The sequence below is a fragment of the Saccopteryx bilineata genome, chromosome 6, assembly GCF_036850765.1.
Source record: "Saccopteryx bilineata isolate mSacBil1 chromosome 6, mSacBil1_pri_phased_curated, whole genome shotgun sequence".
NCBI lineage: Eukaryota > Metazoa > Chordata > Mammalia > Chiroptera > Emballonuridae > Saccopteryx > Saccopteryx bilineata.
In genome coordinates this window covers 57556933-57572595 of record NC_089495.1, presented here as the reverse complement: position 1 = coordinate 57572595, position 15663 = coordinate 57556933, and the positions used below count along the sequence as shown (strand labels likewise).

Sequence of the window (15663 nt, the reverse complement as noted above, 5' to 3'; positions counted from 1 at the left end):
TCCAGAACTGTGAGAAATAAATTTCTGTTGTTTATAAGCCACTCAATCCATGGTAGTTCATTTATAGCAGCCCAAACTAAGACACTGACCTTTTAGTTTACAAGGACTTATAGTTCAACTAGGAAGTAAAAAGGAGACTGTTTAGAAGGTTGTGTTCTAGATAAATCAAGAGGCTTGAACTTGTGTTGAGGCAATAGATGGTGATAAGTGATTAGATATGTGGGTAAATTGACTCTAGGAAGTATCAGAACAAGAGGACTTGAGGATATATACAAGGTGCTATGGGCTGAATTGTGTCCTTCCAGAATTCAAAGTGGAAGCCCTTATGCCCAGTGTGATGGTATTTGGAGAAGGGCCTTATAATGAGATTAGTACTGTTATAAAAAGAGACTCTCTCTTTCTCTCTCCCTCTCTTCTTCTCTCTCTCCCTCTCCCTCTCCTTCTCCCTCTCCCCTTCTCTCCCTACCCTCTCCCTCTTTCCCTTGTAAGATCACAGCAAGAATGTGGCCATCTATAATCTGAGTATCTTGGACTTCTAGACTCTAGAACTGTGAGAAAGTCAAGTTTAAACCACTCTGTCTATGGATATTCTGTTATGGTATCCTGAGCTGAGTTATATCTATATATACATTAGGTTTTAGCCTGAGAAACCAGGTGGCATTTTTTACAAAGTTAGAAAAGACTTGAAGAGTAAGTTTAATATGAGAGAAAGTTAAATATGGTATATCAATTAACTGGCAAGTTGTTAAATACAGAGTTGAATTGTTTTTAGTGTAGGGCTTAGGAGAATGTTCTGGATGACCATAAATAGTTGGTTATAAAGGTAATACAATTTTAGACTAGATAAGATTATTAGACAAAGCATGTATAGAGTATAGAAGAATATCAAGAACTCTAATTTGAGAAATTTGATAAGATCATCAAAGAAATCAGGGGTTAGCTGGAAGATAATCAGTCAAAATAAATGGTCTTAGATATTTAATACTAAGACAAGTTTGTGTGCTGATGATAAGAAACTACAGAATGGGAGGAATGTATAATGCAGAAGAAAAAGAGGATATTCACAGAAATAAAAGACATTGAAAAGGTGAGAGGAAAGGGATTGGAGCAGAAATAAAAATTAGAATACATTTTTCATTTTAACCAAGGGTAGTCAACCTTTTTATATCTACTGCCCACTTTTGTATCTCTGTTAGTAGTAAAATTTTCTAACCGCCCACTGGTTACACAGTAATGGTGATTTATAAAGTAGGGAAGTAACTTTACTTTATAAAATTTATAAAGCAGAGTTATAGCAAGTTAAAGCATATAATAATAATTACTTACCAAGTACTTTATGTTGGATTTTTGCTAAGTTTGGCAGAATAAATCCTTATAAAACAATGTACTATAGTTAAATCTATCTTTTTATTTATACTTTGGTTGCTCCACTACCACCCACCATGAAAGCTGGAACACCCACTAGTGGGCGGTAGGTACCAGGTTGACTGCTCCTGCTCTACCCTGAGCAGAAGGCTGAATATATGAATATATAGGCAACCAGATAGACAAGTTTCGTGAATGCAAGAAAAGGCTGTTACATAGCATTACCTGGAGTAGTATAAATGAATAAAAATTTTTGATGAGATATGAGACACAAATAAATGAGAACTCTATAGTACATAAAATGGAAAATAAAAAATATTGATCTGAAGGTAGAAAGCTTGATATCATAATGGCAGAACTGATATCATTATTGGAGATGACAGTCAGTTCATGACTGACGAGATATAAAAAGTTGAAGCTGAGTGTATCTAGAATTGAGAAATCAAGGTGCTAGATAGATTATCCATATTAATGTTATCTTCAATAATTGATTTAGACATAGAGTTGAATAAAGCAGAAAACCAGAAGCAGTCAATATATGAATTATAATTAAATAAATGACAGGTTAATAGATTTTTTTCAAAAGAGAGCAAATTCCTGACTCATTGTATTCTTAAAGGGGTAGGAAGCTTGGAAAGAGTAAGGGGGGGAAAGAGAGTTTGGAAATAGCAAAGAATGACACCTATCTCTAAGAAGTAATGATCATGAAGTATGCCTTTAAAAACAGGCTGCACATGAAAAGGATTCTCAAGAAGAAGCCAAGTATAGATTTGAGGAGAGAAGTGTAGCTATGAAGTTTATATCTTGGAATATCAGAGAGTAAAATAGAAGGATTACATAGTCATTCTTTACATAGTCTAGCAATGTTAAGAATGACTTTGAAAATTTTTTATTAAAAAATTAAAATAAGTAGTCAGGATAGTTGTAAGATTTTCTCCAGGATCTTCAAGAACTGATGTTCAGTAACATATTTTAAATGTAGCTTAGAATTACCTTCCTCTTACAACATATTACCTAAGTATTGGCTAAGTAGAAAGCCCTGCAGGGGGTGACTAAGTGTATAGTAGGCACTCAAAACACGAACACACACACACACATACATACACACACACACACAAACTCACACACACTCATTCAAATACTCACTCATGCATACTTAATAAAAATAATAAAGTAGAAATAATATATCATATCATACTGTATTATCAAGAAAATCAGACTTATTGTTATACCTTGTGTTAAGTATATAGCATTTCCCAGTAAACCAAGGAATTATATCCTAGCAAACAAGAAAAATGTAGCACTTAAAATGCCTATAATGTTGAAAGGAGAAAGAAATGCAGTTGTTTCTGTGACTGCACTAGCTGGGAAAGAGCAAAACTATTGAAGTGACAAAAGCAGTATCTTTGAATTAAATATAAATGAATATACTAGCCTTTCACTCTTAGATTGTTACTCAGCATTTTTAAGCCAATTTTTTTTTATCTGGAAAACTAGGATTTTGATTTCTGCAATGTAGCATTGTTATAAGCATTAAAAACAGCAAAGTGATAGTACCTAATTGAAAGTTTTTGTAGAAGTTCCTCAAAAATTAATAGTTGCTGGCCCTGGCCAGGTGACTCAGTGGATAGGGCATCCTCCCAGTGTGCTGAGGTCATGGGTTTGCTCCTTCATCAGGGCACATATAAGAAGCAATCAATGAGTGCAGAGTTAAATGCCACAACTGAGTGGAAGAAGAAGTTGATGCTTCTCTCTCTCTTTCTCTCATTTCTCCCCTCACTCCTTCCTCCCCCTTTCTTCTTCTCTGTCTCTCCTATCCTTTCTCTCAAATCAATGGAAATAATTTTTTTTAAAAAAAATTAATAGTTACTGAAGGCATTCTGCTATTTTCTGAGACAGGCTGGACTTATATAACACATGGGTATCAAAGATAAGACATTTATTTAATATTTTTATTCATTAGGGATCAGACTGTTGTTCTGTTATTTTAACCTCTCTTAATTTTGTTAATAGGTTGGATTACACTCCTAAAATAAATTTTAGGCCTGCTTGGTTGGATAGAATGTCAGACCAGTATATGGATGTTCTGGGTTCAATCCTTGATCAGGGCACACAAGAGAGTAACCATCTACTTCTCCCTCTTATCATCTCCCCTTTCACTCCTTCCCCTCCTTAGCCAGAGGCTCAATTGGTTCAAGCATGGCTCTGATGCTGAGGATAGTTCAGTTGGTTCCAGCAAATTAGCCTCAGTTGATTTAAGCATTGGCCCCAGACAGGGATAGCTGTGAGATTGCCAGTGGATCCTATTTGGGGTGTATGTGGCAGTCTGTCTCATTGTCTCCCCTCCTTTCACTTAAAAAAATAAAATAAGCCTGACCAGGTGGTGGTGCAGTAGAGAAAGCATCAGCCTGGGACACAAAGGACCCAAGTTTGAAACTCAGATGTCGCCAGTTTGAGTATGGTCTCATCTGGCTTGAGTGCGGACTCACCAGTTTGAGAGCAGAGTCACTAGCTTGAGCGTGGAATCATAGACATGACCTTGTGGTCACCAGCTTGAGCCAAAATATCACTGGCTTGAAGCCCAGGTCACTAGCTCAAGCCCAAGACTTGAGTAAGGGGTCATTGGCTCTGCTGGAGCCTTCCAGTCAAGACATATATGAGAAAGCAATCAGTGAACAACTAAGATGCCGCAACAAAAAATTGATGCTTCTCATCTCTCTCCTTCTTATCTGTCTGTCCCTGTCTGTATGTATGTCTGTCTCTCTCTGTCACAAATAAACTAATAAATAAGTTAAATAAAATGAATTTTCAACTCTTAAAAACCAGTTCTCTCACCTGATCAGGTGGTGGCACAGTGGATAGACGATTGGACTGGGATGTGGAAGACCCAGGTTCAAGACCCTGAGGTCGTCAGCTTGAGTGCAGGCTCATCTGGTTTGAGCCAAAAGCTCACCAGCTTGGACCCAAGGTCGCTGGCTCAAGCAAGGGTTTACTTGGTTTGCTAAAAGCCCACGGTCAAGGCACTTTGAGAAAGCAATCAGTGAACAACTAAGGTGTTGCAACAAAAAACTGATGTTTGATGCTTCTCTTTTCTCTCCATTCCTGCCTGTCTGTCCCTGTCTATCCCTCTCTCTGACTCTCTCTCTGTTCCTGGAAAAAAAAAATCAGTTCCCTCTACATGTTTTTTGATATTTCAACTAAAAGTAGAAACCTATATTTGTATATTTGATTCATTATATTCTTCAACTTCAAAGAGCCATTTTTAATATTTTGATGCTCATGAAGCTATAAAACTTGCTTTCAACAAACAATGAACTTTTAGCTCAAAGAGGAGAAGAAAACATCATGGATGATATAATAGAGCAGTGGGATAGCCAGAAGACTCACCTAATTCAGCAGCGGGTGAAAAGGAAATTGGTTCCATTGTTTCAGATAGAGAGATGTGGGAGAACTTAGGGACTAAAATTTCAAGATGAGGTAGACAGAAAAGTAAGGATATGAAATAACAACTATACAAAGCTTCTCCCTGAGAGTTTGAGGGTCATTTTTAATGGGATGGAGGTAGATAAAGTGAAAAGCAAGGCAAGTATGAGGGAATTTTTATTGGTTACTGCTGCTGCAGCCCTTGGCAGATGACAGAAATTAGTTTGAGAAAGCAAATCAATTTACTATAATCAGTACATTATGAGTTTTGGTGGGTAATTAATAATTTATATGAAGTGGTGCTTTAATGAGTATATTTTGCACTTCAATGAATTGGCAGAAAGGCATTAATCATGTGGTAAAGTCAGAAGTGTAGCTTGAAATTTCTTTAGCAAAGGAAAGAAAGATGTTTATTATTGATGTCTTATAGTGGAGTGACCTCAAGTCCATACCCTACTTATTTGTTGGAGAAAAAAAATACTTTTGGCTGATATAATGTGCTCTAAATATCTATTGCTGCATTTCAAAACACCCCACAGGTAGTGGTATAAAACAGGGAATATTTTTTTATGTTCATAGAATCCATGAATTAAATTTTGGATAGGTCAAAGAAAATAATGATGTTTTATGGTTCCTGGAACTTCAGCTGTGAAGACTCGAAGACTGAAAGTGAGTTGATCGTTAGATACTGGACATTTGAAACCACATTCATTTACACACAAATCTGGAGGTTGATTGTTAGCCTTGATTCTGGTTGTCAGCTTAAACACTACCACGGCCAAATGACCTCTTTGCTTCCAAAATGAAAATCTCTAAGGGTCCAGACTGAAACTGACTAACCTTTTATGAGCTTTCCCCAGAAATCACAAAGCATCCTTTATGCAGTAGTCTCAAACTAGGTTAAATTAAAGGAAAGAAACAGACCCCATTCTCACTGGGAGGAATATTCCATTCTAAAATACAGACGGCCATTTTTGGAAAGTCCACTGTTAACATGGGACAAGTACTATCAATTTTGCTGAGTATATGTTTCTGGGATCTATTCCTGAAATTCTGTATCCTCCTTGATACTTATATATTTTTTCTTTACTCAGTGTTAATATCTTGTTCATTGCTAATGAAGGCTAACTCTTACATAAAAGTTAAAATTTAGATAATTTTCTGTGTGAGTGCACAATATGGTGTTCCTGATTTTAGTAACTAGTTATTTGTTTGGTATTATCATCATATATGTGTCATCTATAGATAATAATTTTTTCAATTGTTAAATGTTTTTTACACAATGAATGCTACACAGTATAAATACACCAAAAAGAAAAATTAATGAGAAATGTTTTAGGAGGCACTGGATTTCAATTAGATTTTGAAAGCCAGAAGGACATTCTCACTACACTAAAATTATTAATGCCAAGACCAGTTCAGCTGTGGGCATGCACGAAAGGAAGGCACTGCAGAACTTAAGAAAAAACACACACAAGACACAACATAGAGGAAAAGATGGGTACAGGGGACTCCTAGCCTCTAGGATTGAGAGCCCAGATCACTGCAGCCTCTTCGTATTTATTGATCTCTTTGCTCATTAAGCAAATTAGCAGAGCCTGGATTCAGGTGCAGAGAAGGGTGATTAACTAACGTCTTTCAGGTATGTAAAGAAACGGCCATAGAGATCAACTGTTTTCCTTTAAACACTCTTACCAGTGCTTGCAAGGGCAGTGCTCTGTCCCACAGGACTTGGCGTTCCAAAGTCCACACAAAGATTTGTCTCAGCACCACAGTCTAATTCCCAGCCCTTTTCCCACAGATTAAGATTAGTAGTTTGTGAAAAAATTGAGTAATATCAGATAACAATTTAAGGACAAGTTTGTTTCTAATCCTAACCTAAAATCTTTAACTAAAACCCAAGTCAAAGTTTTAAAACAGCTTCTGAGATCCTGTCTACCTTATCAGTGGGAAGAATTGGTTCAAGACAAGGTGAAAATCTATTAAAGGTAAAAATAATTTAATTTAATTTATTAAAGGTAAAATAATTTAATAACAAAGGTAAGATTAGAACCTAGGTCTTTTGATTTCTATTTCAGGTCAAACAGAGCTCCAGTATTTATACCATATTTTTGCTGATATGATCATGCTTAGAGGTAACTTGGAGAATTCATTACTTATTATCTTTTATGTAACTTTGTTTTTTTTTTAAATCACGTTTTAATAAAATTATAAGTGATAAATGCATTAGTATTATAGATATAATAGTTTTACACATCCAAACTCTCAATAATAAATGATACAATTGCTTAACATGCAGTTAATATGTTTCCCTAAACTAATATAGACTTTTATATTTATAAAGCGTTAGTTCCATGTTAATTGAAGCCAGTAGCATGTGGCTTTCATTTCTGTAAGTCAATTGAATAATGTTGTCATCACATGAAGATTTTAATTAATATTTCTAACAATTTTGTAATTATTGACCAGGTACATAGGTTAAAATTGGTATCTAATGAGTGAGTCTTCAATGTACTTCAACACAGTACCACTAAATATTGTCTTTTAATGTAGAATAATCATAATTATGAAATACACATTAGACAATATATTTATAATGTATAATCACAAAGTTAATACTTATTGATAACAAGGATTTGTATTACCAAAACAACCTCAGGAAATTACTCTTTTCTTGACAAAGTAAAGGATTGATTATCAATTTTCCAAACTCCCTTGCAATGGAAGTTCATTTTATTTAGAAAAAGTATTTATCAGTTAGTTATGGTCATATACACCAGAAGAAGAAAAATTTATCTACCTTGGCTAAGCAAAAAAGACATTTTCCAGAGCCATGGAAAATGTTGGAAAAATGGTTTATAATCAGGATGATAATTTTTTTCAAGATCTTATTAATTTATTACATCATGTAATCTTAGGACAGAATGGAATTTTAAATAATACCATTGTTTCCTAAACTTGGTACCATAGAGGTTGGAAAACACTTAAATATCTTAAAGATAAATTGATAAAAAAATAAAGTTAAGAGAAAACTCTAAAGATATCAGGTCTCTTATTTAGAAATGATAAAACTTTTCCAGAGATATTAAATACCCACTTAAGGTGACTTTTGGTTAATTCAAGTTAGAATCAGAGATGGGTCTCCACAAAAAAGGAGCCATTGAATTGTCCCTACGGAGATCATATTAACTATACACAAACAGATACAATGAGATTTGACTATCAATATTAGCATTAAGCTAAATTTGTCCAATTAAAATTTGAAGAAAAGCAAAGAATACATACCAGTAACTATCAGTGTTTTTTTTTATTGTGACTTATTTTGAATAAGGCCACGAATCAGCATAAAGGATAGAACTACAGTAAATATATAAATAAATCTGGAAGGTAGAGGGTTAAAAGCATATAACCTCTAGGGAAGGTTTCTTCAAAAACTAAAAAAAGTGTAAGTAATGCAAAAAAATTAGAAAGAAATAGAGACATTTTGTCAAAGGGAGAAAATGATTCTGTTCTGGGCAAGAAGAACAAAATACTCATTGGAGAATTTTAAAAGGGACTGACATTCTGTCAGAAATGTGATGTACAGGAAAGATTTATAAAGACAAAGTAGACATGTCTAAAAAGAGAACTGAGTCATGAGCAAGCTATGAGGATGGATATACATGTGAGAAAAGAAAAACAGGTCATCACTGGGCATTGCTTATAAAGGAATAAAAAAACCCCAAAGGACTGAAATGTCATTATTTTGTCAACCAATGTATTTATGACTTTATGTATGAATGTGTGTGTTTGTGAACATAGGTAAATCAGGGACCATTTTATTTCATTAAAATAATAACTCAATATGAAATTTAGCAATAGCCTAATGTTTAGAGCAAAAGTCTAACTTCAAGATTGATGCCGAAAAACTGACAGAAGCCTTATCTAAATTCATAAAAGCTTTAATAGGAGAAACTTACATAACACGGGCAAAGCAGCTGCTCTGGTGGCGGCAGGTGGGGAAAACCCACACTGCTCTAAGATTGAGGTCCTTTTTTATAGGGGGTTAATAGCGTAAAGGGTATTAACAGCAAAACCATATGATGGGTACTCACATAGACCACCAGAGAGAACAATGCATTCCTAAGTTACAAGATAATATCGGGCAGTTGTTACACTCTACATTCACTAGTCTCCCTCCTAGGACATTATGTTTTTCTTGGCTTTCTGAGCAGTCAGCCCAGTGTAAGGTCACAGAGCACATCAGATGCCTTGATGGCGGGAGCCATCTTGTATCTCTATAGTGAGTTCCCCTACAACTAACTTTGGCAGAATATAGTCAGGGCACTATGTCATTTAATTCAATAATAAATAACATGGGATTTACACTTTATATTTTTAAAATAGAGCTCATTATTTGCTAAAAGTACATGTAGCAAAAAAAAAAAAGGAAAAATACATGTAGCCACCACCAGTGATCCTAAATTTAAGAGATCCATTTAACTAAATATGTATATTTTATATTAATATTAATATTTTTAAAATTATAAATGGTTTATTTTATTTTTGATTAAATGTATTCAGGTGACAAAAGTAATAGCAACCAATTGATTAACTTGACTGGGGTGAATATTATTATTTTGATATTATAGTGATGCTTTCTGGCCATGGATACTATTCAGTCAGTTAAGATTCTATTCAGTCAGTTAAGATTCTAATCACTGTACTTATCCTTGAATGCTGATAGAAAAGTGGCTCAGAATTTAGTTTTGTGTTAAGGACTTATTTTGTGGAACCAACTGAAATATGTATTCTTTTATGGCTAAAATTCCTGGGGCTATTTGGAAAATTCTATCTCAGATTTTATACAATCCAGAACATGGCTGTATGTTTCATGTGTGTAAACGAATACACACACACACACACACACACACACACACACACACACCTTCTTTGCTGTCACAGAATTTGGTCATTTGTATTGCATTTCTGGGAAGCAAAAAACTCTTCTCTCATTGTTTTTGACCTGGCAGTCTTATATGTTCTACCAACATCCATGATACTCTGGCAAGCTAACTTGTTAGCTTGCAACAAAGTCTCAGGCTTTTCACAGTTCTTAATACAACTTTCCAATTCTATTTCTTGCTGCTCTTTAAATTCCAGTTTGCATGAAATTTAAGGTGCATTATTCACCCTTCCCAATTATAACCTGCAATATTTTATCTTAATGGATAAACTGCTCTTCTATAACTTTCTACTCAGAAAAATTCTTTGCACATTCTTTTTGAAACATTTTTGTGCTCAAATCATTCACAAGACAGAGATCTGACCTTTTAATATTTAGATTATATTGCTGGGCTAATGCACACTACCTGCTACTTTATTTTGCATTAAGACCAGTTTTGTATGAGATTATTCAGTATATAATCTTCATTTTGGCTAATCTGTCTCTATTATTTTGAGTGTCGTGATTTTCTAATTTTAGGAAGATAATGGGGGATATGTAGACCATGTATTACACAGTATTTCAGTGGGATCTGGTGTGGTACCTGGTGGCATTTTACTTCACTTTTATTCCCGGAGTTTAAAATAGACTAGAAACACAAAACAGATTGACAACAGTCAGAGGGGAGGGTTTTGGGGTCTGAGTGAAAAAAGTGAAGGGATTAAGCAAAGAAAAATAAAAGCTCATAGAACCAGATAATAGTGTGGTGATTATGGGAGGGAATGGTGGGATGATGGAGGTGATGAGGTAGTGAACACACAGTGCAGTATACAAATGATGTATTATGGGATGGTATACCTAATGATGTATTATGGGATGGTATACCTATGTAATTTTGTCAACCAATGTCACCCCAATAAATTCAGTTTAAAAAATTTGTGGTAAAATGAATATAACCTGAAGTTTATCATTTTAATCATTGCTAAGTGTCCACTTCAGTAACATTAAGTATAATATTCACACTGTGGTACCATGAACATCCCCATCAATTTTCAGAAGTCTTTTCATCTTGCAAAACTGAAACTCTGTCCCCATTAAAAATAACTCTGCGTATTCCCTGGTACCCACAATTTTACTCTAAGAACTCGACTACTCTAGGAACCTTGTAAGTAAAAGCATACAGTATTTGTCTTTTCGTGAGTAGCTCATTCTACTTAGCATAATTTCCTCAAGGTCCATACCTGTTGTATGATGCTGTGATTTCCTTCCTTTTCAAGGTTGTATAATATTCCATTATATGTCTATAGCACGTTTTATCTGTACTTCTGTCAATAGACACTTGGGCTGCTTCCACCATCTTTGTTAATGTGAAACATGCTGCAATGACCATGGATGTGCAAATATCTCTTTGGTACCCTGCTTTTAATTATTTTGGTTATATAACCAGAAGTGAGATTGCTGGATTAGATGGTATATGTTAGGTTAGGGTTCAGGAGCCCTTATTAAAACCTCAATTAACCAGGAAAAACTTTGAATGATTTGGCTCTAGGGCAGTTCCCATAGCTCTCCTTTCATCACTTATCAAAACATTCTGTTATAGTGATCAACTATCACCTCTCCCCTGATTTCCCCATAAAGGCTAGCCTCCTGGCTTCCCATCAAGGTAAGCCCCTGGGCTAACATTGTTTACTAAGCCTATAAATGCTTGAATACCCAGTCGCTTGGGGCTGAAGCCACTAGGGCAGTGGTTCTGAAAGTGTGTGCCAGGGTGTACTGGTGCTCCATAGAAGATTTCCAGGTGCACCCTATGGTATTCCAGAGAAATATATACCTTTTGGGGACCAAAAAACCAACAGGGTTTTTGGAGTTTAGATTTTTGGGGGACAGAGGTGTGGGGAAATGGCTATAAATTGAAAGCCTGCCCAACCCCCCACCTCACTTGCCTGATTAGGTTGCAAAAGTCTGTTAAACTGTGGTGCTGGATTGTTTACACTACCCCTCATGTTCCCTGGAAAGACTGGAGGCAAGTTTCTTCTATCCTTTGGTATAAAGTTAAGATGATATGTATGGTGGGGGTTTTTTGCACTCAACACAATTAAGAGTAAAAAGAGAGGAATTCTTCAATGAATTGATGAGGAAATGAGAGTTTGCCTTTCAAATATATGCCCAAACATTGAAGAAATCACTAGGGCACATTAGGCTCATGTTTCTCATAAACACAAGAATGAAAAAAACTTAACACATTTGCATTGGGACCTGCCGAATTTACTAAATCTTTCTAAGAATGTATCTATATATATAAAAAGATAACTTTATTGTCTTTTTTTTAATTTTTAACCCCTTTTTTATAAATCTAAAAAGCATAACTTAAAGAATGTAACATAAAAATGTTTTTAATGTCAGAATAAATTTAATTTTGTCATATTTATTTTGTTTAATTACCATAAAAGCATGCTTGAACTTTCTATTTTTTTCTTTGATATTTGACTTAATTATTATAACATATTTCTCAGGAATTTGTATATAGTGCACCTACAATTATTTGTAGGATTTTAAATGTGCTCTGACTTCAAAAAGTTTGGGAACCACTGCACTAGGGTCTCAGCCCATCTGTCTGCAGATGCATAAATACATTTCTTTTAAAACTCATCAAGCATTGTGGGTGCGTCCTTCAGTGACCTAATAGTATATACACTTCACTTTTATAGGATTAACATTTTACAGATCTTCATACTAAATTGGATTTAATTTTTTTTTTTATTCCTTTCAAAGTCACCTATTTCTCTGTGAAGTAAAGATCTAAAAACAATAAAAGTAGTCATTTCAAACAAATTAGCCCATAAAAATATTTTAGGGCTTGTCTCACAGTTTTCAGAAAAAAAATAGCTATACATTTGGGCTTGTGTGACATTATTTAAGGAAAAAAAGCTGTAAATGTGTTGTAATCCCTTTTTGTTGGTTTTTTCCCAAAATAATTTTAGCCCCAACCCTCAGCTATTTTATTTTTAAAATTAATTAATTTATTGATTTTAGCCAGAGAGGAAGGGAGAGAGAGAGAGAGAGGAACATTGGTCCATTACTGCATGTGCCCTGACAGAGGATGGAACTGTCAACCTCTGTGCTTCAGACCAATGTTCTAATCAACCAAGCTATTTGGCCAGGGCTTAGTCTCTATATCTATGATTTTGTTTTTGTTATGTTTATGTTTGTTTGTTTGTTTGTGTTAATGTTACACATGTAAGTGAGATCATATGGTATTTGTCTTTGTTTTAATTAGGTCACTTAGCACAATACCTCCTGTGTCCATCCATATTGTTGCAAATGGCAAGATATTATTCCTTTTTGTTACTGAATAATTCACATCTTCTTTATCCATGCATCTAGCAGTGGACAGCTGGGTTGCTCCAATATCTTCGCTATTACGAGTAATGCTGCAATAAACATATATAATATCTATAATATATATTTAATTATTGTTTTTATTTTCTTGAAATAAAACCCAGAAGTGGAATTGCTGGGTCATATGGCAGCTTTTTAAAAATTTTTGAGGAATCTTTATAGTATTTATATAGTAGCTGCATTGATTTTCAATCCAACCCACAGTGCAAGAAGATTGCTTTTCTTTACATCCTCACTAACATTTTTTGTTTGTTGATTTATTGATGACAGCCATTCTGACAGGTGTGAGGTGATATTTCATTTGGATTTAATTTGCATTCCTCTGACAATTAAGAACATTGAGCATACTTAAGTGTCTATTGCCCATCTGTAAGTATTCTTGGGAGTAATATCTATTCAAGTCTTCCGCTCATTTATTAATTGGAGTGTTGTTGTTTTAGTGTTAAATTGTATGAGTACTTTATATATTTTGGATATTAATTCCTTATTGGATATATCATTTGAAAATATCTTCTCCCATTCAGTAGATTATTTTTTCATGTTGTTAATAGCTTCCTTTGCTATGTAAAACTTTTTTATATTTGATATAGTTTCACATTTATTTATTTATTTATTTTTCTTGAGAAAATATACCAAAAATTTATCTTTTTATTTAAAGTATCCAGCACTGTGCTTGATCTAAAGTTTTAAATAAAAATTTAAATCAATCAACAAAATGAATATTTTAAGGTTTCATCTAAATTTTCTTTAAAAGATCCTTTAAATAACCTTAATTAAAGGAGAAATATGACTGAAAACAGGATAGGAATGTATAACTTTCATATTTTTCTTATTATAGAAAATAATATTATTTATTTATTTATTTATTTTTGTATTTTTCTTAAGTTAGAAACATGAAGGCAGTCAGACAGACTACTGCATACATAGAAAATAATTTTAAATGGAGTAAGACTGAAAGAGAAATAAATGTCATCACTCAAACCACAATCCCAGAACAGGAGGTGGTTTGAATACTTGGGTTTTTTTTAATTTTTATTTTGTATTATTAAGTGAGAGGTGGGGAGGCAAACAGACAGACACTCACATGTGCCCTGAATGGGATTCACCCAGCAAGCCCCCTATGGGGCAATGCTATACCCACCAGGGGCTGTTGCTCTGTTGCTCAGCAAACAAGCTATTTTAGCACCTGAGGGAAGGCCATGGTGCCATCCTCAGCACTCTGAGCCAACTTGCTCAAATGAGCCATGGCTGCAGGAGTGGGCGGGAGAGAGAGAGAAAGAGAGAGAGAAAGGAGAGGTGGAGTGGTAAGGAAGCATATGGTCGCTTTTTCTGTGTGCCCTGACTGGGAATTGAACGCAGGACTTTCACATGCTGGGCTGACTCTCTACTGCTGAGTCAACTAGCCAGGACCGAATACTTGGTTTGTATAAGCAAACATTCTACATTGCTCTTTTAGAGTTGCCTCTGGGAAAAAAAATGGCAAGTCGAAACAAGAACATCAAGACAGTCACCTAAGGAAGTATGTTGGAGAAAAAGACATCAATAAAGTCAAGTTTCAAACCAATGACAAACATTGAGTGCTGGATTATTCACTGAATTACTAATCATGCTGCTGTTTTGGGAGTCTTTAGATAGAGATCTAAAACAAATCTATAATAGACTTGTTTTTTGCATTTTAACATTGCATTTTAACATTGAGAACACCATGGCTTAATGATGCTGCTTAAATTACCCAGCAAACATCAAATGATGTAATTTAAAGATGAATCCATTATTCACTTAAAAATAGTATACATATTATACTTTAGAAATATACTTTTACATCAAAGTATAAAAAATGTAGAGTTTTAATTATATATTTTTTTAACATTGCATTTAGGTTAATCATTCCATACTCACTGAGTGAGCTTGAACTCTTTCAGAAAGTGTGTTTTAGTTTTCTAATGCTGCTATAACAGATTACCACAAATTTAGTGGTAGGAAACAACACCTGTTTATTATTTCCATAGTTTTTTAGGTTGGAAATTCAAATGGGGTCAACTAGCTTCTCTTCTTAGAATCTCACAGGCTGATGTCAGCCAATCTGAGCTCTTATCTGTAGGATATAGGAAAAAATCTTCTTCCAAGTTCCCTCAATTTGTTGGCAGAATTGGCTGGGATGGTTTATGTTTGGAATCTCTCTGACTCTCTTTTACTACAAGCCAGAGAAATTCTTGCTTTTAAAGAGTTCATGGAATGAGAGTGAACCTATATAGGACATCTCCATTATGATTAACCTGAAATCAACTGATTATTAACCATAATTATGTATGTGTAAATTACTTAATCACATAACAAAATCACAGGAATTATGCTGTATTATACTCACAGGTTTTATCCACCCTGAAAGAGTAAAAATTATACTGAGGCAAAGGTTATTCATTAGGGGTCATTCTTACAATTCTGTCTAATACATGTGTTAAATTCTAGGTATAAAATGGTAAGCAAAACAGACTCAGTCTTCACTCTCATAAATCTTAAACTTAAGCAGAGGAGGTATACAATAACACATA

General features: G+C 34.5%; 1 protein-coding gene across 1 annotated transcript in view; it reads left to right on the top strand.

Moving 5' to 3' along the window:
• GPC5 (glypican 5) overlaps nt 1–15663 on the top strand; it is a 1883811-nt gene that overhangs the window by 1395513 nt on the left and 472635 nt on the right. The window contains exon 8 of the mRNA XM_066235594.1: nt 6867–6923. Coding sequence (XP_066091691.1) covers nt 6867–6923 — 57 coding nt within the window. The remainder of the gene's footprint in view (nt 1–6866; nt 6924–15663) is intronic.